We start from the raw sequence: 24,018 nt of genomic DNA on the forward strand, positions 1-24,018 counted from the left end.
GAGTGCTGGTAAAACTTGATTTTTTTTGTACTTTTGGTGTGTCTTTGTTTATATTTAAAGATATATACGATTTTGAATGTGAAACGGTTTTTTTCACATAGCCCACTTTATTAGAATAACCCTTAGGGTAGCATTGTTCAACGTGACAGTATATTCTACGGGCAATAAGCAAGCTTTACAGTCATAGAAAGAACTTATATAATGTACCTAAGTTCCTCACGATGATAAAGACCAGCTCATATCCAAACACTAGCTATTCACGGGATTTAGGTTCCAATCCGCTTATTATGAACAGCATTAAGAGTTATGTACATGTAACACCAGAAACCATAGAAAGCATTTTAAGTGTCCACACTTATCACATACAACACTTCACATCCTTTGATCAGTAGCACCCTCTATTATACGTAATAAACAGTATATCCATTCATGAATTGGTATCTTTGAATTAATTTAAATACTCTTTACAGATACAAAATCGAATGTGTGTTTCATAAACAAGGTGTGACGTATCTAGGTCCAGATCAGACAAACTAATTCACATTGTATGCACCGTTTATTCTACTAGGTTTGCAACATCGTTGATGTTATAATGGTGTAGTGCAAGCATATGTAATTTGTAATTACCATAATTATGTTAAACATTGCTTGCTGGCAGGAGTGACGTAAAAACAGCAGGGGTTAATACTGAGTTCATAAAGTTAATACCTCGTATGTCCACCGTTTGCCTGAATGCAAGCCTGGCCACGTTGACGCATGGAGCCTATCAGACGGTTAAAGAATGCTTGTGGGATGGCATTCCAGATCTATACCAACGCTGCAGCCAAATCAGCCAACGTCACCGGTTGATTAGGTAATGCCCGTAATCTGCGCTTCATTTCATCCCAGACGTGTTAAATGGGCGACAGATCGGGGGATACAGCAGGCCAGGGCAACACGTCAACGTTCTGCTGGGCCAGAAATCCATAGCGACACGAGCTGTGTGTGGCCTGGCGTTGTCCTGCTGTAGCGTAGTGTAACGTTGCTGCCCTTGCACGAATGGAACGACGTGGGTCCGGAGGATCTCGTCACGGTAACGTAGCGCGTTCAAAGTCCTGTTAACAACCACATGAGACGTTCTTCCATTGGCTGTGATGCCGCAACAAATCATAACGCTGCCTCCGCCGAAAGAACGTTGTTTCACCACACACGCATCACGGAAACGTTCTCCAACGCGACAATACACTCTGGAACGGCCGTCACTACTATCCAGGTGGACTCGCGACTCGTCCGTAAACAAAATGCCTGCCCAATCCCGTCGAGTAAATCGCGGATGCCTTCTGCACCAGTCCAGACGTGCTACACGATCACGTGGCAGAGGAACTGGGCGGATTCGGGACGTCGCGGACGGATAGCTCGTTCACGCAATCGGTTCCGTACAGTTCTCTGGCTTCTTGGTAGCAACCCAGGGATTGTCCGTGCAGTCAAACTTGCCGTTTGGAAGCGATTTCTCAAATGGACAAGCCGAATATGGTTGTCCTGTTGACGTGACGTCACGCGTGGACGTCCCGCAAGAGGTCGATCGCCGACGTGGCCAAACTGTTGATGTCGTCTCCACAAATCCCGGATTGTGTTTCGATGGACATGAAAACGTGTAGAGACAACGGCTTGGCGCATACCAGCTTGAAGTATACCAATAATCCGGAGGCGGTTATTTTCATTGAGTCTCGGCATGGCATTAATCACAAATTAAAACGTTATAATGCTGTTTTTACTGTTCACTGGTCTCAACAGTGACCAAACAGTTGAAAAATAAACTTTCATTGTCGAATTGGATGGCTGGACGAGAGCAAACTGCACGGGAAAAACGGTCAATGCCACACGGATAGTGTGTATGTGTCATACTTGGTCATGTGTGTCAATTTTCATGTATATACAGTTATTAATACATGTTCTATAATAATTCTCCACATGCACAGTTTCTTTTTTCCGTAAGTATATAATGATACAAAAAAAAATCAAAAAAAATCGATATGCATTATTAAGTGCATTTTGCCTCCCAGACTAGATGTGCAGATATATGTGTATCAGGAATCACACTTCACCAACAATGAATTTATAAAAACCACAGGTACGTGACTTTCTATCAGACACGAATGCGCTGTTCTTGGCAAGGAGTTCACAGGAGTGATGACCTCTAGTCAAGTTCACTTCAATCGACCAACAGAAAGTAATGTTGGCTGCCGGGGGGAAAATGATGTTTTTTTCTTCTACGATTAAATTATAGAACTAACATCTGCCTGGGATAACTCTCCTTTGGTAGAATATTCACTTATGCTTTTTTTAGTAACAGTTTACCAAAATGCTAATGTGTACAACTAATACGTTTTCGAAAGTTACGCAATGAATTTACCATATATTTGTGTAGTTTTCACATAAATCTGACATCCAGTTGCATGGGGAACGCGTAATTGTGTTCAGCGCATATCGTTTGTTCCACATTTCTGCATGTCAACGCATTTATCTTGTCAACTGTAGCACTTATAACGTGTAATTACCATTGCTTTACAACCGACCGGAACTTAATCAAACAGTTGGTAACACTACGCCCCTTAGTCATCCAGTTGGAAAGCAATTTATTGGAACTCCGCCTTAGTTATGTGTACAGAGTCAAGCGTTCCACCATTAGAATTCACACCCCATTTCACAGCTGTATCGAAGAAACTATTCGAAAGATGATAACATTAAACTGTTGTTTATGTAAAAAGCCATTGTGTTTTGTTGTAATGTTAGTTTTACATATGGAAGTTCTCCATAGACTACAAAGCACCTCATATACGCACATATTACGTAATAGGAATCCAATCAATCAACCTTAAACTCTTTTGATGAGGGAGAAAGCTATCTGCACCATCCCACAGATCGGTTATGATAGGCAAATCTTTTCAATCATCCCTTTGATCTGACAGATACAAACCTCAATGTGAGCTCGTCGAGAACAAAGCCGCACTAATTTTTATTTGCGTTTCATCTCGTGTTTTGAAGTACCCAGAGTTTATGGTATCACTGCGGGATGATTCGAATTTTAACGTATGATAAATAAAATGCATTTTACAAATTCTGCAATCTTTTTCATCCATCAGGTTGAAATTATGAGTCAAAGCCGTTATCAGGTTTTCCCTGGCCTACATGTAATGGTTATATGCATCAAAGATGCTGCCTAGTGAAACAGTAGTCCCATATATGCCTGCAATGTTATTGCGTAGCATGTGAGATTTTAATGACTAGGACAATACCACCCGAAAGGCAACTGATCCTTCCGATAACTCAAATGAATTGAAAATCACCTACGATTTTGGCGCATAAGCCTTTCCCTTGTGACGGGACTTTATAATCACAACTTGAGATAACATACTTCCAGATAGCAGACTACAGTTTTATTCGAATCAGTAGGTAATGTCCCCAATCGTTCATGATGGTTGGTTGGACTGATACTGCTACCAAAAATAGGCTGGATCATCGTTGTCCTACCAGCCTAATGAACAGAACTTCATGCAACAAATGGCTGTAACCAAACAAACATAAAGAAATGGATCTTATCGGTAAATTGGTTTATCTCTGAACACCAGCCTTGTAATGAAAGACACATTACTCTATAAGCTCTGTCATCTTGGCATGCATCACAAGAAATAACAAATCGGTAAAATCCATAAATGTTTGTTTAAATGTTTGTACAGTGCATTTCGTCCACATTCCACAAATTGAGATGGCCTTAACTTGCGCCAAGGATAACAGACTTGCATGTGAGTCATAAATCGAAATTTGTATGGTTTTCAGCAAGTTAAACATCATGTAATCTTATTCAAAGTTCATTCCACGCAGATTCATAGTAGAAGATCTCATTTCCTTGCTGGATTTATAGATGTAAGGAAGCATAAATTCGTTAATAATGTCCCGGGGTATCAATCTATACCAGCGATCTTGGTATTCAAACGTTGCACATAGCATTACACAGTGCAATCATATGTCAAGACCAGGATGTAGTCAACAAGTGTTTTATCCCAACCAAGTGTATCTTAACAATATTGAAGATGTCGTTTTTCGTACCCGATTCACAACTACGACTTACACAGAAAACGACAAACCAGGAAGCTGTATAAGTGCACGTCAATGATCATGATCGCCAGGCCATCTAAATTTATCCTCAGCCGAAAAAAAGGTTCCTGGTTTCTCAATGGGAGAAGCACACTCAGTCTCGTGCTTGTTTGTTTCTCAAGCAATCCGCAACCTGCCTGGCTATCACGATATATATCCTTATGCGTCAAGCCGTTCACAATATATCGGTTCATTAAGATAATACACGTGTGACCTAAATTCACACGGTTATTGCTGACGATAGGGCAGAAGCCGCTTACCCTTCTAGAACGCCTTGTTCTATTTTACCTTTGCTTTGTCGACGACCTCCGTATAAATCCTTTCTTCGTGTTGGCGCTAGTTTTATCGAGTGTAGTTCGAATTATGGTTGTGTTGACACTTAGGTTTTCTTTTTCCACAAAGATATTGGGCCACCAAGATAGATATCAGGTTCCACGTATCATTCATATTGTACTTTCACATCCACAATCTGTAAGACCATTCAACCATTTATCAGGGTCTCGCATATCCTCAATATTTAGGGCAATCAAGATAAATACCTTGGTTCAATATGCCCAACACAAACCATTTTCTTTAATGGAGGGAGATATATTGTACGTTGTCGAAGCTTATGTCCAATTTTCTCAAATAAAGGAACACTGAAAATCAAACATATCTCATAATACCTGAGAATATCGCAGCCTTTTGTCCTGTTGTCGATCAGACCAATTATTTTACCGGATTATGTAATAGGGCAAATGTGTACGAAAGATACGATAAAAACAACTACTCCTGAACAATATCCTTGTCAGCTTGATAGTCAATAGAAATATAAACGGTTCCTTAGTACATAACCAGGTCTTAACAATATTACAATGAAACAATTTTCGTATACAGCTCAAAGATAAGTAAGATTATGTCGAACAATAACTCAATCGATAGTTTCAGCTGACGTGTAAAAGCAATTTTCGAAGACTCCCTCTGAGATTGAGAAACAAAGCGGGAACAATTTATCTGATAGAATTAATACTCAAAAACGCTAAGCCGATCAATGTCCAAGATTTGTAAGCCAGAAAAAAATGTCTTTAATCATTTTGATTTAGAATATGATCTGATCAAGTTTTAAATCCATTACTGCGCATGTTACAATTGTGATTATTTTAGTCAATAAATCATTGCCATAATTGGTGTTTGTACACCGAGTCTTTATAATGGGTTTAAACCCCCGATATATCGCCTTCAACATCGGTAAAGAGGCAGGGACGAGATTGAGGTCGATAATTAAAAAACTTGGTTGAGAAATTGAGAGACATTGGTATACCACGTAAATGGACCTTGGTATACAAATTGAATGACCTCTATGCGTAGAACATTTTTTCAGCATCACAACTGAAAGGTTTTCATTTGTACAACCTTTGTTTGGAGTCGAATATCAAATCTTAGATCATTGGTACTTAGGGCATTGATGGTACTAAGACTATTTGTGATGGTACTAAGACTATTTGTGATGGTACTAAGACTATTTTGTCATGTGCTTTCGTGATTTACGCTTCCGCTTGTCTTCGTAATTTTGTTGTTTACAACCTCCGTTGATACTGTCTCTGTTTGAAAATTGGTAGTTAATAAGTTCCGTATTTTAAACCCGTATCTGTCATTTGGTAGTAAACCGTTTCCATACGAAATGTTTTTGTCGTTATTTGGAATTGAACATCTTACATGTAAAATTACAAAATACATAAAACGACTCTGTTAATTGGTAGTAAATGGCTTTCCTCTAAACCGGTAACGACTTTATCCGTTGGTAGGAATCGGCCTCCTTACAATGTCGGTACCTTGGTGACGGTTCTTAATGCTGCGTCTCTTTAGTTCGTTAGTAGCTAACGGCTTTCTTATGAAACTGTTTTCGACGTTTGTAGTAAACGGCTCCATACGAAAAAACAATTCTCGTTGCTAGAAAACGGCTTCTGTATATAACGTCTTAATAGCGAGTTGGTACTTAGTAGCTCCCATATCTACCGCCTTGTTGGTACCGTGCTGATTTATTTGAAACTTGACGGTATATGTTTAAAATTGAAAATCTCTAAATGAGACTGGCTCCCCTATGAGTCCCATGGGACCTGACTGTCTGCCAGTTATAGGGGAGGAATTGCCAAATGTCAGTCAAAAAGGCTTAGAGCTGTGTGTTCTTCAATTTATTTTCCGAAGCCTTCCGTTTAGCTAATGGAATTAGAAAACGACGTAGACAATGAATGTGACATAGGTTTCTCGTTTGGTGCCGACTCGGGAACAGCAGTGTGTTGTCGGTGCCGGTAAAGAACTCCTTGATTCCGTCGGAGCCATGTTTAAACCTTTTTTTCATTTTGGTAGGGCACTTGGGCTTCCGGAATACTACGGAGTAAATTAGAAAATTTTGCAAAACTAAGATGTGACAGACATTTTCCATTTCCCTTTCTGGTTTAACGACGATTCCATTGAGCGAGGCGGAGAACGGTTATCCTCCAGTGATGAGTATTCTAAATTTTAAGAGGTTTTAATATGCGCGCACGGAAGCAATTCTGTATTTAGGCGCTCTTGCTGATTCCTTCCCAGTGGAATGTATGTCAATGCAATGTCACTGCACACTCTTAGCCGCCATTTACCTTGAATTTAACAACCTCTCTTAGTGTATCCTTGAGATTCGACAACGATATTGTACCTTATATGTACAAAGTAAATTAGACATTTGATTATATATATTAAAAAAAGAATGGTATTTTGTAAGTTTGCGTTTCCTTCTGTTTAGATACGTATTGCTATGGTCCTCTGTTCGGCTATGATGAGAAGTCACATTTCCAACTGTCCATGAGTTTTGCAAAATTAAAAGGCTGCATCTGGGACACCGTATGTTTACGAAAACGAATGCGTAGGTGTATTCACTAGGACGCGACAGAAACAGTATGCATATACATCCGCCAGTTGAACAATGTGAAATAATCAGCATAGCCAAAGAAAACTCAATTTAAATGTCTTGTTAAACAATGAAAATGATAGATGGTCTCAAATAATTATTACAATACACATTTTTTTGAAATAGGAGCGATATTGGATTCGGTAAAACAATGCAAAAAACATATATAAAAAAAAAATCTTAGCTGATATCGGAAACAACAAAACAAAAGCAATATATGTATAGGCACACGTGAAAATGAAATAACTTTAAAAAAGATGTATTTGTTTTGAAATTCCATTTTCCAATGTTTAACGTAACATTGAATTACTGTCTGATGTATTCGTCTTTCTCAGATTAAAACAGTCACACCTATCTTGGTTTCTGTCGACAATGGAAGGACACGAGACAACAGACTTCATTCTGTTAAACAGGTTATAACACCTGATTGGCCCGCAGGCGTGCTATCATGATCAGTCAGACATTACAATCAACTCTTTATCAACAACAAGCATCATCTCTATATGTTTCGTATTTAAAACTTTTTGATATATCTATAATATAGCGACAACATACATAGTAATATATACATATAAACAACTGCAACAAACATGGCAATATATCTATAAAACAGCAACAACATACATGGTAATATATCTATAAAACAGCAACAACATACATGGTAATATATCTATAAAACAGCAACAACATAAATAGTAATATAGACGTATAAACAGCTGCAACAAACATGGCAATATATCTTTACAACGGCAGCAAGATACGTGGTAATATATCCTCAAACACACAACATCATCCATGGTAATATATCTATAAAACAATAGCAACAACATACAAGGTAATATATTTATAAAACAGCAACAACATACAAGGTAATATATACATATAAACAGCAACAATGCATACGGAATAAATCTATCAAACAGCAACAACATAAATGTCTGTAAAAATGGGGCAACACAAATGCTAATATGTCGATAAAGCAGCATTTAAATCGCAGAAACACAGTCGCAACAACAAATAACATCCGTCGACATGTATGGCTACAAAAGAACGTAAGACATCTACATGTTACAGTCACAACTAAAAATGACAACCACCAAAGGCAGATATATGTGTATACTTAGGAAAGCCAGTAGCATAGACAGTGTGAACAACAGATAAAATGAATCTACCATTTGTGCTTACAATAGAAAGGCATTAACAGACACATTCGTAACACCAAATAGCAACCGCCAACCACTACTAACTTCTACAAATAATATGGATTACAGAAAATATTTCATAATAGCAATAAAAAAACGTCACTTTCAAATTGTTCATGTTATGTCAAGTACAACAGTACCATCTGCTATACTCACCCACATATCAATACAAATACAGAGTTACTGCTGATTATCAGCATATTTGTACTATGGCTATCAGGATTACGTACCGTGGCTATCAGAATATGTATCTACTGAATGCGCTGTGGTAGTCAGTATCTGTAAATACCTATATGTATCTTCAAAACGTATGCAAATATAAAACGACTGATTGTCATGGATTGTCATTAAATGTGACGTAGAGATGATATTTTTGGAGCGAAGCATTTGTATAATGAACTCTTCATTTCACCAATCCTTGTTTCGGTGACATCAGTATTTAAAATTATACAAAACAGAGCGATGTCGAATACAACCACGTATGATACGTGTGCATATAATCTCTTTACTGTAGTGTTTGAGCCATTCAACTTTTATCAAAATCCAATTCGGAATGCCATCAAATCCTATAAACATCCCGGCATTGTCGCCAGCTTGGAATTGGTGGGCTTGCACTGTCTTCCCCGTCCCTTCTATTGTGATGGTACCAATTAACGCGTTACGCCGGCCTGTCTGGGAGGACGTGATGGTGTAATAACCCACCTCTGTCGGAATTTATCGACTCTCGTGCGTGCAAAACTCCAAATATTATTACAGATATCATTCCCGTTCAAGGCTGTTTTGATATTGGCGTTTGATTGCAATCATTTCCCTATACAGGGCAACTCGAGGGCGGGTCATATGGACAAGCACTATCAGATATTTTACTATCTTCGAATTAGCCCTGGATGTAACCGTTTCTCTTTTTTCATCTGGTAGACACTGTATTCTGTTCAATAAATTCAGCAACGGAAAACCTAGTTTCATCATGATCTCTTTGGGATTTGTGTCTTTGTGAAATGTGGAGGCTGATGTTTTTGATTATGTTCATTAGTGAGCTCTAAGGTTTTGTTGTCACTACATTGTACCTGAGTTATCGGTGTGAGGACGTGACAGTACTTGGATTTGGTCAGGATTTACATGACGGGTGTCGTAGATAGAGCAGAAGACGCTTACCCTGCCGGGACACATGTGTTGTATTCTCCTTTTTCAATTTTTAGGGTATTCATATTAATCACTCCTTTGTTCATATTTTCCCCTAGTTATATCGATTAACAGTTCGAGTTATGGGTTTGTTGACCATTCGTTATTCTCTTTTATATGATGGTGAAAGTATGCAGGTATTTTGTAATGTGCTAGTTACTTTTGCAAATCTGTCTAAACGGAACCCGAGGCGTTTTCTCTGTTTGAGCTTGTACCCGCACTTAATGTTGTCTTTGGCATAAAAAGAACATATACGACTGCAAACAGCTAAAGTTTAGTTCCTGTAAATCACCATATCATACAGGAAGAAATGTAGTGATTTCAAGATGTATACTATATATAGCTATATATATAGTGTGGTGAGATAGCGATATTCCTTGAGCTAAATTCTGAGGTGTTATGCAACAAGTTAATATGATTTTGCATTGTTGAAAACCAGTTACATGTATCAATATAGAAAGCCAAGTCGGGTGACAGTCTAGCATGGGGTATATATAAATCACTTATCAATTAGTCTCGCACAGTCTTTGCTTCCTGAGAACATTAAGATCGCTAAAAAAATACAATGAACGTATTTCTTCTCGAGAATGATTTCGATAAAGGGAAGAAGTAGTTTAGTCGATAACAGGAAATAAAAACTTAAACACTCTATACTAATATTCGGTTACTATAATGCTCTTACATTCAATCGATTGATATACCTATTGGTAGTACTATATATATGTACTATAAATATATTTATCATACCGTCAGCTCGTAGTGGTACAAACCTCAGTCGCCCTGTCAGGACACAGATTTAGGAACCTTAATTGCCCGGTCAGAACGCATATTGCCCCGTGAAGAAGCAGGTGTACACACCTATATCGCTCCGTCAGGACGAAAATGTACAAACCTTTTTAAGTTAATCGCTCCGTCAGAACGCAGCTTTGCAAACATGCTGTGCATCGTTAGAACGCATGTGTATAAATTTAAATCGCCCCGTCAGGACGCAGATGTACGGACCTTAACCGTCCTGTAAGGTCGCAGATATCCAAACCTGGAATGTTCATCACGACGCAAATGCGCATGTACCTAAATAGCCCCGTCATGATACAGCTGTCCAAACCTTAATCAACCCGTCAGGGTACAGCTGTGCAAATCTATATCGCCCTGATTGCATTGTCAGAACGCAACTGTACTTATACCTAAGTCGCTCTACGGCCGCAGATGAACAACCCTCGAGCATCCTGCGCCCCAAGCAGGTAAGGATTTCTTGGGTTAATACAGGGTAGGATATGGAGGGGATAACATAATATCCGTTGAATACTGCTGAACGTTATACAGAATGTAGTACAGACTGTTTAACAGTGTCAGAACATGGTTGTATGGATATATATCCCCCGCTATGATGGCACGGACCCATCTCCCCCGTGAGGAGATGATGGTATGACCTATATCTCTCTACGTTGAAGTGATGGTATTGTCCTATAATACATCACTAGGTACGGTTTGGCGGGGGATAAAACAGCCACTCGAACCCTGGAGACCAGTCTGTCACTTTACATTACAACAGTACCTCACATACGACATAAGTCAGCAACAAACACGTCTGTGCAGTTCTCTGGTGAGGCTAACGGTACCAAGTCGCTACCACAATGACATAACATTGAGCAGTATCTGATATAGCCGAATTTCTATGGATCAATCATACTTGTCTAGTTGTGTGTTCATAAATCGGCAGATTAAGTATAATTCTCATAACCTGCCATACATTACAAAACAAATGGCTGATTTGTTGCGGTCTTCATCATCCGAAACATCTATGAATAGCGCTACCATTCAGATTTATGATTTAGTTTATCGAGTACGAAAATGTAACATGATTGCAATAGAACAGCTAATGTGTATGAATAATCGTGAATACACCAAACGTTTAAGCATTAGTGCTGTTGCCAATTTAAAAGCCAATGCGTCGTCCTTCACCATCATTGATGTGATTTTTATGTTTTTAAGAAATATATATATATTGGCTGAATGGGTACGTGTACGTGGTTTTCCGGGCATTATTCACGAAGGTCAAGTTAGATATTGGATTCTGATCAGGCGACCATATCAAAAGTGTCATTTGGGACCAGATTCAGAGACAAATCAAGCCTGACATTCAAAGAATCAGGTCGGTATTTTACCCAATAAACGTCAGGGTCACGCAGCTCTGTGACTTTTGATGCTTAATACTGTTTTGTTTGCTCGCAAGGTCAAAACAAATCACGTGAGCTAATTTATAAAAAATGTAATAAAAAGAGGCGAAAATGCTTTTCGGATGAATAAATCATTTGTGTATAAGCGATATTTTATATAGCGTTGCGTGGGTGCCTCTTAGTGTTACAAATGGAGTGAATCATGATATTACTTCTATTTTGGGAGGGATAATCCAATTTGAGAGGGGTAATATAATTGATCAAAGAGGAAGGCGGTAAGCCGTCAGCACCTGCCTCCAAACGTGGAGTGACGCGGTAAACCAAAAGCTCGAAAACCTTTTCATTAGGTCCAAAAAAATACGTATTGATTTTATCCTTTTTGTTCTTCTTCTCTATTTCCTCTTCTTCCCCCGCCGTGAGCTTGCCAGCACAGTTCTCAGAAACTACAAGGTTAATTAAAATGAAATGAGAAATGACACGTTTGTTTTGTCCTCTGCTCGTCCAATATGGCCGTCACGGCCTCCGAGATTGCATGAGATTCGGAGGCAAATAATCATATGATTTGACCGATTTCGCTTAAATTTAGTTTGTAAGTGCATCATGTCATTACGTGCAATACAGTGACTTCAAACAGGATCCAGTACAGGTAGAGCTTCTTACACATATACCTGTAGTTTTGCGTTGGGAAATTGTAAACACGGGATTCCAGTATAAGGAGTTATGATGTTTTGTTAAAGGACCCAGGGGCTCCGAGTCTGATACAGCTCTAGTTGCTTGTATGTTATGGATTACCCAATCATAATCATCATCTGCTAATAAAGTTCCAAATCATCGAAATCACCCTTGTTATGTAAGGCATTAAGCAAAGGATTTCTCCTTAACACAATATGTCTTTTATGGGAAAATAAACCAAACACCATAACCAGGCGCGAACAATATTTAAAGTAATTCAACCACTTTCCAAGTAGCATCGCTCCATTTTATGATATGCGTAAGCCAGTAGTCGATCATTGACATCACTCTTGGTGTATGAGAGTTTTCACTCGTTGCTTTAAATAATGAATGTAAAACAAGAACAACATTGACATCACAGTGTTATGAGAGTGAAAACCAAGGCACCTACTAAAACTCACATCAACAGTGTGAAAGGGTAAATCAGGTTGCCTAAAACTGGCAGCGGGCGTCCTAGAGAACACCCAAGACAATGAACACCCCCGTCAATCGTGTGAGAGAGATAACAAATTGGTTTAAGTTGAAATCTATGAGGAAATGACACTGACATTGCTCGGTGATGTGCCTATATAGCAAAGGAATCATCTTATTTATTTCACTTCTGGTGTGAGTATAACGCAACAATAACGTTACAAAGGCATCAGGGGAGGATTGGAGTATGATTAAAGAGATTTCCTTCCATAACCATTATAAGTTTCCACACTCATGACTCATTGGATAAACACACTAGAAGTTGGTAAATATTTTGGTTACCCACTTTTGGGTAACACCCAGAACGTTATTTCATTAGTCAATATATTAATTATGACGTCATGTAATAGTACTTTGCGACGTCATCTTCCATTTTGATAGCAATGATTCATAGTAATTGTTTTCCTCGTCGATAAGGGAAAAGAATATTTCGCAATGGAAACGTGTGGTTTTTTTTCCGATGAAATATAAACGTAATGTTTACCTAAACATCGTGACTTTATGCATTTGGAAAATTAACTAACTCGGGTTAGATCAACATGATAACCAGCCATTACTCGTTGGGGAACGTTTATATAACAATAACATTCATCGGAGTGAGTATACAGCGAAAAGAACACTGAACTGGCATTACTTGTATGCGTGAAAGTTTGAGCCAAGGTACCTGGCGTTATCAGCAGTCGTGTTTCTGAGATTGTTCGACAAGGAAGCCAGCATTGCCATCTATCTTTCTTTTGCGAGTTTAATTAGTTAAAACTCTCGACATGGTCATCACTATATCTGTTTTTCGCAACCTTGATATCAATTATATTATACGAGAAGGGTTAGTAAAAAGCTTAGGTCTCGTCTTAAACTCACAACAGCTTGAGCGTAAAGAGAAGAATTACGTTATAGTGTAATCACCTAACGCCTTTCTACATCGTTTTGCAAATAGTGTTAATATTTCGCATAATACGGGGCCGATAGGTTTATTTCTGGTTAGAGAAAACCCGCATGGGTTTTAATATCCATGCATAATGGAACACTCATACACAATCTAAAAGGCAATATTAGATCAAAAGTCTACAACATGATCATAGAGCAACAATGAAAAGTTACACTTATGTATGAGGTCGCTCGCTAGTGTTGCGTTGCACAACATGAAGAATTATTTTGCCGTCTTTATAATTAAAAGACGCATGCTCTATATATTAATATGTTATTTATCAATGACAGACCGTCTGATGTTACAGCTAAAATAGAACAATGTTCTTAAAGGTGAAATGAATACTGACGAGTATGTAAACAAGATCTAGGCCCTGATTTGTTTTTTTCCAGTAGACATTCGACAATTAAAAAAACACTGCTTACTATTAATTAAGTCCGTGCAATAATTAAACTTTCAATTATATTTTCCAATCAAATTGTAGCAGGTTTTTTTTTCTGGTGATTTAAACAATCAGCGAGTAAGATAATATTTAAAATGTGTCTTGCTTTAAGGTTGCTAGATATCTACGGCATTTACAATTTAGATATACAGTGTAAATAAAATGAATCGAAAAGTGTCACAACATACATCGAAGAGCAAATGGCGGTAATGTAGTAATAGAAAACAGCAACCCTCTGCGATTTTTCGAAAATGTAATACTATGCAAACGTCTCTTAGTAAAGAAATATAATCATGTTCCATACACAAAAAATGCACAAAGCAATGAAATACATGTAGAATAATCATTTCTCTGTAAAATTTAATCTTGTTTCACATGGTTTTGCTCAGCATCTGAAAACGACCATCTGGCAGTAAGAAATATGTGACAATATAAATTAAATAATGTGGAATTAACGAAGAATTAACTTGTTTCGTATTAAACATAAACGTGTAATGAAGAACGCTGGTGCGGTAATCAAGATGTCAGTGTTGTAAGTAGTGTAAATGAATGCTTTAGACATTTACGAAGATTATTCCTGTATGAACTTTGTTGTTTAATGATGCACTTACAAGTCATTTGATCATTAATTGCGGTTTTCAATGCAGGTGTTGTATCAGCTCAAAGAAAAGCCAATGACTTGAAACGAGTATCTATATTCATTAATATCGAAGGAAAACTTTTCCTCGATATTGTAATTTTAAATGATCAATGTTGGTTATAAACCAATATTTTGCTTGAATTTCTAAGACTTTTTTTCAAATATTAAATACCAGATACACACAAATATATTCATAAAATCAATCTGCATACTTTGTTTTAAAATCTTGTTTTGGTATTTCTATTGGTATGGTTGCTAACAAACTACGGAGGGTGGGGGTGATGCTGAATGTCCATTTCTCTTGTGATAAAGGGGTTTTCGCCCCGATGACGCCATTTACAACATATAATGTGTCCCATAGAACATCGATCTTGTTAAACAAAATGTTTAGATAGCAGTAATGGATACTGACAATTTGATTTATTGGTAGCTATACCATACAGATTATCGGTGTATTTCATCAGGTTTTAGAGTAAACAAACATCGGCTCGTGTAACATCAGATGGACAGGACATGGCCATCGTCAAATGGTTGATCAGGCCGGACTGATTCCCGCATCGGTAAAAGTTTAGAATAGCGTTGCGTGCACAATAACTCACTTCCCTATGTTCGTCGTTCTTTTAGCGTACGGTAAAATATGATGGCAACCAATTCATAATATTCTCGTTGTTTGCTTATGGGAAATAAGGGCGTGATGCCATTCATGTGGCCAACAAGAACGCAATATCATTAACACGGAAACGGATTTTTTTTTCTTGTTTTCATTAATTGTATAATAGGTGTTGGCAGGGTTTACAAATAGTATGGGTGTAAGCTTAATCGTCTTACATCTTGTAAAAGTAACTTTGTACTTTGAAGTTGTTCATATGTTTACAACAAATACATGTATAGAATGGTCTAGGATAGGCCAGATATTAAATGAAATTTTGTAAAACATGTGTTGAAAGAAAGTTTTGTATTTTACACCTGGTACAGGTACATGAATAAATGTAGCTGCGCTTGAATATCAAGAGTTTTATATATGAAAATGTGTATACTTCACTCAGGTATTTTTAATTATGGATAGTATTGAACTCTATGGGAATAAATCTCACATTTTACTTCTGAATAACGTATTCTCAATAACCTTAAAATTATATTTAAATTAAAATGTACAGCGATGTACCTAGCAATTAGTTATTCAAAATGCCCTTGAAATGTCAAATCGTGTATTTGAACTAAATAATTCGCCATCGAGCGTTGGTGTTAACTCAATAAAAGAATGGCAATTTGTTCCATTCTTGGACACGCCTCCGCCTAAATGATGAAGTTTGCTGAATTTCGATCGGAAGTAAGAGTCTTCAGTCGTAGTAACGTGTCCGCCCACGAGATTTGTACGCGATCTGTACCAGATGACTAGTCCGGTGGGACTTTTTCATATCGTCCAGACAAGGTGTTGTCTTCGACAACTAGAGGAGCGGTTCAGAAGCCAACGAGTTTAACAATGTATAGTGTAAATCAAAGGTGAATGGCCAGTAACATGCGAGACGGCACTTTCTATTGATTGTTGACGATCGATTTTACCTATAGTCTGATCCAAACGCACAGGGAATTGGGCAATATACACGTTTTTTTTATATTTACATACAAAGGTCGGCCACAGTTTGGTGAAGACATGTTAAAAGCTTTTTAACATGAATTACATTGAAAAGTGTTGAGATCAATTTATTCCATAAAACGAAACGTATAAATTATAGATAAATGTGTATGTGCAAAATTCTTAAACGGCAAACAGTATTTTAAACGTACCGGTACCTTACGCTTAATAATTAAATCTGATATGCCCACAGAACCAACTTTAAAAAAGTATACATAAAAAACCACTAAAGCTATTGATTTTGTCTTTGTGAGAAGGGATGCATTCGTTTTAGATTTGTTATTGACGACTGAAAAAAGAATTTGAGATTGGGGTACAGTTTTACCGATGTATACTTGAGTACTTACCGCTCTTCGGTTGTGACTTCTATCATTCTCATAAATGTTAAATAGACGGCATCCTAGACATACGGAACTATCCTTCTGTTCCACGGATCCATAAGGGCTGACCCCCGGGAGACACATAACTGTCACCCCGAGGGACAACACGACCAACGCCCACATGTCTCTGAAGGTTTTGTGAAACAGTGTGAAACTTTAAAGTTGATGCTCACTTTTATTCCAAACGCATGACACACCTGAAGAGCGAGAAGTTTGTACACGTGTTACTTCCGACAGCCGACTGACAGGTAGAAACACACTGGCCGTCTGACCTATATCCCACCACTGACTTGTGTTGTGTGGAGAACCAATTCAACAGACAACCTCGCGTGAGTACCTACTAACACCTACTATGTTCTACTTTCATCTTCCAGCAGATGGAAGCTCAAAGATACCATTTGTTAATTAGCGCGTGGCGTTCATTCTTGGGTCGCGCGATCTGATTGGTCGAGTCAATACCGACAATACTACGAGCGTAGTTTCCATTTATAGTTGGAGTATCGGAGTTTATTGCATGAAAGGAATCATACAGGCCTGTTCATATACTCGGATATCGCCTGGTCCGCCCGAGGTGGACAGTGTCGGGGAGATCGCCCCACGGCTGCCACCAACATTCCAACGTTGCCAATGAGCTTCCGGGGCTAGATACACTGCTTCTGGCTTAAGCCGATGCGATGATGGGAGGAAAAGCCGACACAACATGTGTCTTGCTTTAAAAGCTGATCGGAGTCTGAGTGCTGATAATGCTCCGACTCTTCCTCCAATCCATAAGGCTCCAGCTCCGGCGTGAGAAATGTATAGGCCTGGATGTGGGTTTTCTACATACATAGTGTTTTACGGTCTGGCGTTCACAATAAAAGTTTCGATCATTGCTGTTGATGCTGCTGATAAGATACACAGCTAAGCAGCTAAGGCAGATCTAGCGTATCTTTTGTTCAGGTGTGGTATACACGCCTGATTTAGTTTTTAATAGTTACTATTCTTCATTTAACCATATATGTGTTTAAACATTGGGTTGATGGTGTGGTCGTAAGCTATTATAACCTGAACTTGGTAGTTGTGTACTAGTTCATAAAACACATACAATTTACCCATTTATTTCGGATTCCATCATTGAAATGCTACGATAAGAGGTACTTAACATCGCTCTCGTCTCTATCAAGGTTATTCATGCCCTCAAAGGCCTTCATTGGAGTCATTCGTTCTTAATTACCATACTATATTTGTCTCCCGTAGACGCTTAATTACAGACATTTGAGTATTTTATGTTCAACCTGCAATCTATAAAACAGGTATTGTCGCACGTGCAATGAAGCGAGTTACAACTTAAGGTTCTAAGGGAGAGATCGTCAGCCCAATTACAGTCTTATCAACAAAGTAATGCATCATACTCAGAAATTGATATAACTGTAGTTTGACGCTCGTGCTGTGTACACGCGTTTTACGTGCGTTTAATAGGTGCACGCGTGTTACGTCGGCATCACTGCCGTCCGTTATCGACAGTTATCAAATCAAGCAACCCAGTAAATTTGTGATGGAAAGGAATGCAAAAGGTTTTTTGAAGAGCAATATCTGTTTTAATGAATTCATGCAGACGTGTCATCATTTTTACCTTGAAATGAAGTTAACAGAGAGCGTAAATCTAGTCAGCATGGCTCATATATCGATTGCTTCCTCTCGTGACGACGGCGCTATATCTGTGAGAAAAGGCCTGTTAGCATACATACACGTGGTAAATATTAACTTCGCAGTCCTATTTGAATTCGCATAAGCAATATAAAATACAATATACACATTACAACAACCAAACAAAATAGGGATCCAGCGGTAAAGGACATTGTTACTGTAAAAATAGAAATGTTCGTGGTGTTGAAATGTTCCCGTTTTCCTATTGAGTAAAATTTCACTCGATAATATCCAAGGACGAATATTCATTTGTAGAATTAAAAAGTTATAGATAATTAGAATATAAAGATTTCAGAACTGTTGCCAACGATTTTTTTTCACATCACGGAAAGTTGAGAGTGACAACACGACCCTTTCCACACGCGAATGATGGCAAGCTACAGTATACATGCTACAACCCCATAATCATTTTGGTATGTTTGTATTTTACGTCCTATTAACAGCTACGGTCATTTAAGGACGTGCCAGGTTTTGGAGGAGGAGCAAAGCCGGAGTTCCCGGAGAAAAATCACCCTTGCGACTGCCCCATCTACATGTAAGTCTCGAATACGCGACCCAGCGGTGGAGGGCTAGTGGTACATGTAGCAGAATGTCTGATGCTTTTAACCTTTTGCCCGGCGCGGCCCAAACCCCTATGTTCATCTTTAGTCACACCGGCTCACACAAAAACACAACTTTACTTCATCAAGGTACTTTTTTTCATAAATATGCGTAGTACCAAAGTAAGCCATTGACTGATAATTAACTTACCTTAACTCGCCTGCTTCATCTATTTCCTAAGTATTTAAGTACGTCTGTGACATTATTTGTATCAATTTTTTAAGTAGTTTTAAAATTGATTGCATAAGATATCACATTGTTGACATGTAGGCTTTTCCCCTACAGGAATCTATTCTTCCGTACTTTGGTATATTGAAGAAAACAGAATTCACCTTAAATGTCTAATGATCTACAATTTAAAAATGAGTATTACAGTAAATATTTCTGTAAGAGGTTTCCATTTGCTTCACATAAATATGTGCAGTGCAGGTAAACGAAAAGTAGCATGTCAATAAGAAACGTTTAGCTGGATTCTTAATTTTTGTTCCTATAAGTAGCTACATTGCTTCATACTTTGGTGATTATGTGTATAGTTTCGATTTTCCCGATTTTATTTTCGATGCAAGAGTCGGTTCGAACGAATGATAAAGCTTGAGGCCGAACATGAAATCGTAGTATATCCACTAGATAATGGAGAACATGAAATCATGGTGAATATCCACTAGATAATGGAGAACATGAAATGATAGTGAATTTCCATTAGATAATGGAAAACATAAAATTATATTGAATAACCACTAGAGAAGTCCTTTTCATTCCTTATAATTACCTGATGTGTAGACAATTTGGTTCGTGGAAAGCAAAGCGCTGCTTGTCGTTCACTAAAAGTAAGGAGGCGACTAGTGTCGGCCCTCACACAGAATTGGGTATCCCCCTTTCTTTGATGATAAGGGACATTGCAAAATCAGAAAGAGTTCCACTGCCCCATTGACACACGAGCAATCTCTGTTATTTCACATTTATCTTCTCTTTCTGCCATAACATGATGTACATTATCATAATATGATTGTCGTTCTATAACGTGCTTATAGTATTACTATGTACATGATGTTATTTCCCTTTATATGATGTGATTTTGTCTTTGTCATTGAATGATGTGTTTTGTCCTTGTAATAAATCGACATGTAAAGATTGCTAGACCATATATGATGGTACTGTATTACCATTACATTATCATATGATATGCTAGAATAGAGCGCTCATGTGATCAGAACTGACGCAAATATCACACCATATAATGGTTATGTCAACCCCTAATATAAGGAAAGTTAATCATATAATGTGTATGTCAGTCCCTATAACAATGAAAGTTCATGATAAAATGTTTATGTCAAACCCTATACTAATAAAAGTTCATCATATGATATTTATATCAGCATCTATAATAATGAAAGTTCATCATATAATGCTTATGTCAGCCCCTATAATAATGAAAGTTCATCATATGATATTTATATTAGCATCTTTAATAATGAAAGTTCATCATATAATGCTTATGTCAGCCCCTATAATAATAAAAGTTCATGAGAAAATGTTTATGTCAGCCCCTATAATAATGACAGTTCATGATATATTGTTTATGTCAGCCCCTATAATAATGAAAGTTCATCATATGATATTTATATCAGCATCTTTAATAATGAAAGTTCATCATATAATGCTTATGTCAGCCCCTATAATAATGAAAGTTCAGGATAAAATGTTTATGTCAGCCCCTATAATAATGAAAGTTCATGATATAATGTTTATGTCAGCCCCTATAATAATGAAAGTTCATCATATGATGTTTATGTCAGCCCCTATAATAATGAGAGTTCATGATAAAATGTTTATGTCAAACCTTATAATAATGAAAGTTCATCATATAATGTTTATGTCAGCCCCTATATTAATGCAAGTTCATCATATGATGTTTATGTCACCCCCTATAATAATGAAAGTTCCTGATAAAATGTTTTTATCAAACCCTATGATAATGAAAATTCATCATATGATGTTTATATCAGCCCCTATAATAATGAGAGTTCATGATAAAATGTTTATGTCAGCCCTTATAATAATGAAAGTTCATGATAAATGTTTATGTCAGCCCCTATAATAATGAAAGTTCCTGATAAAATGTTTATTTCAAACCCTATACTAATGCAAGTTCATCATATGATGTTTATGTCAGCCCCTATAATTATGAAAGTTCATGATAAAATGTTTATGTCAAACCCTATACTAATGAAAGTTCGTCATATACTGATAATAATGTACAATGATGAAAGCAGATTATGTAACGATGAAACGACATCATACAGTTAAAATGTAGAAAGCACAACAGCTTTCAATGCAAAAGACTCCGTATGCATACATTCATTTTCTAAAATGAACTCGTCATGTATCTGTTTTGCAATGTGCCTGACTGGCGACCATATAAAAGCGCACGCTTAAAACAAGTAAAACGCGTAGAAACTGTATTTGTTTGTTTTATATTTAGATGTATTGCTGTATATCGCCTGACGTCATGTGGTGTAAATATGCTACACAAATAGCTGTTCGCTGATGATAGTAAAACCCTCTTCGTTTTCTAACAAATTAAGTATATCTCCGAGGAAACAGAATCGCTTTCATGTAGTGTTTTTCAACCTCTCGGGAAGAAACGCTCGTCATTATTGATGATATGTTATGACGGTTCTCGGCTAATTCACAAGCAAATTGGAGAAAATGTTCCAACGAGTTTCAGCAAAGGTGAGCATGACGGTTGTTCTTTGAATTCTAACATAATTCTATATATCCCCAATAATCGTTGAGGGAATAGTGTATCAGTGATGATCAGCCAATTCTTAGAAGGTTCAGTATGTACATTGTACGGCAGAGGATTCAACACAAGACACAATAAAATGTTGAACAAAATAAAAAAAATGAAAAGACAAATCAAAGTGCAAACACACAACGATAAAAAAGGAACCCGAGAAAACACAAAAGCAAAAGATAGACATACATATGACGTAGAAAATTGACATATGACGTGGAATATTGACATATGACGTAGACGGAAAGATCAGGGAATAAGACATCCATTGACAAAACGGAACAGAACATTTAAACCTTTTCTCACAGAAAATGGAAAAAAATATCAATGGAACCTTGCGGATCGCTTGATTAGCTAAATGACGTCATGAAATGAACGTATTCATGATCTTGCTACTCAATGACACCAACCCCGGTCATGTTTCCAATCTAAATGACGCCTTGGTTAGAAACATCGTTTTGCACAACAAACAGTTATGGTAATAAATGGTCTTTCGTAACATACGCCCATGATTGAATTGCTATTAAGTAGTGGTTGTTTAGTTTCACGTTAGAGGAAATGGTGTTAGTGCTATACATCTGTGTACAAAGGTAAGTGATTGGTCTAATTGATCTTGCACGGAGATGTTAATGTATGTATTCTACAGACTAGCGGCTCAGATCCCTTGAGAATTGCGGACAAATCGTTGATAATAAATCAATTGTCAGTGTCAAAGAAATATAAGCCAAACCTTCTTCGTTTGTTATATCATAGGTATTGGACGCCTCCATACAACACAAGGTACAAATAGACACGCATGCTAATATAATATAGGACTGTTCTCACACAACGGAAAGTGCAATACCAGGTTAACATCGTATCATACAAAGAAAGGTACACCCCACCTCATACAACATAAGGTACACACCGCCGTATACAATACAAGGTACACACCGCCGTATACAATGCAAGGTACACACCGCCGTATACAATACAGGAACACACCGCCTTATACAACGTACGGTACACACCGCCTTCTACAATACAAGGTACACACCACCTCATACAACATAAGGTACACACCGCCTTATCCAATACAAGGTACACACCGCCTCATACAACATAACGTACACACCGCCTTATACAATACAAGGTTCACACCGCCTCATACAACATAAGGTACACACCGCCTTATACAATACAATGTACACACCGCCATATACAATACAAGGTACACGCTGCCTTATACAATACAAGGTACACACCGCCTCATGCAATACAAGTTACACACCGCCTTAAACAAGACAAGGTACACATCGACTAATATAACATAAGGTTCACACCGCCTTATACAATACAAGGTACACCCCGCTCATACAACATAAGGTACACACCGCCTTATACAATACAAGGTACACACCGCCATATACAATACAAGGTACACGCTGCCTTATACAATACAAGGTACACATCGCATTATACAACATAAGGTGAACACCGTCTTATACAATACAAGGTACAAACCGCCTCATACAACATAAGGTATACACCGCCTTATACAATACAAGGTCCACATCGCCTTATACAATACAAGTTACACATAATCTTATACAATAAAAGGTACACATCGCCTTATACAACATGAGGTATACACCGTCTTCTACAATAAAAGGTACACACCGCCTTATAAAATTCAAGGTACACACTACCTTATACAATACAATGTACACATTGCCTTATACAATACAAGGTACACACCGCCTCATATAACATAATGTATACACCGTCTTCTACAATACAAGGTACACATCGCCGAATACACCTTAAGGTAAACACCGCCTTATACAATGCCAGGTACACACCACCTCATACAACATAAGGTACACACCGCCTTATACATTACAAGGTACGTAACGCCTCATACAACATAGGGTACACACCGCCTCATACAACATAAGGTTCACACCGTCTTAAACAAGACAGGGTACACATCGCCTTATATAACATAAGGTACACACCGCATTATACAATACAAGGTACACATCGCATTATACAACATAAGGTCACACCGCCTTAAACAATACAAGGTACACATCGCCTTATACAATA

General features: G+C 37.7%; 1 protein-coding gene across 1 annotated transcript in view; it reads right to left on the reverse strand.

The window, feature by feature from the left end:
* The window catches only part of LOC110456164 (WNT1-inducible-signaling pathway protein 2-like), a 78,779-nt gene extending 61,159 nt beyond the window's left edge, over positions 1 to 17,620 (reverse strand). Inside the window, exon 1 of the mRNA XM_021506734.1 lies at positions 16,815 to 17,620. Coding sequence (XP_021362409.1) covers positions 16,815 to 16,970 — 156 coding nt within the window. The 5' untranslated portion in view covers positions 16,971 to 17,620. The remainder of the gene's footprint in view (positions 1 to 16,814) is intronic.
* Between the last annotated feature and the right edge of the window lie 6,398 nt (positions 17,621 to 24,018).

The sequence above is a fragment of the Mizuhopecten yessoensis genome, unplaced genomic scaffold, assembly GCF_002113885.1.
Source record: "Mizuhopecten yessoensis strain PY_sf001 unplaced genomic scaffold, ASM211388v2 scaffold8537, whole genome shotgun sequence".
NCBI lineage: Eukaryota > Metazoa > Mollusca > Bivalvia > Pectinida > Pectinidae > Mizuhopecten > Mizuhopecten yessoensis.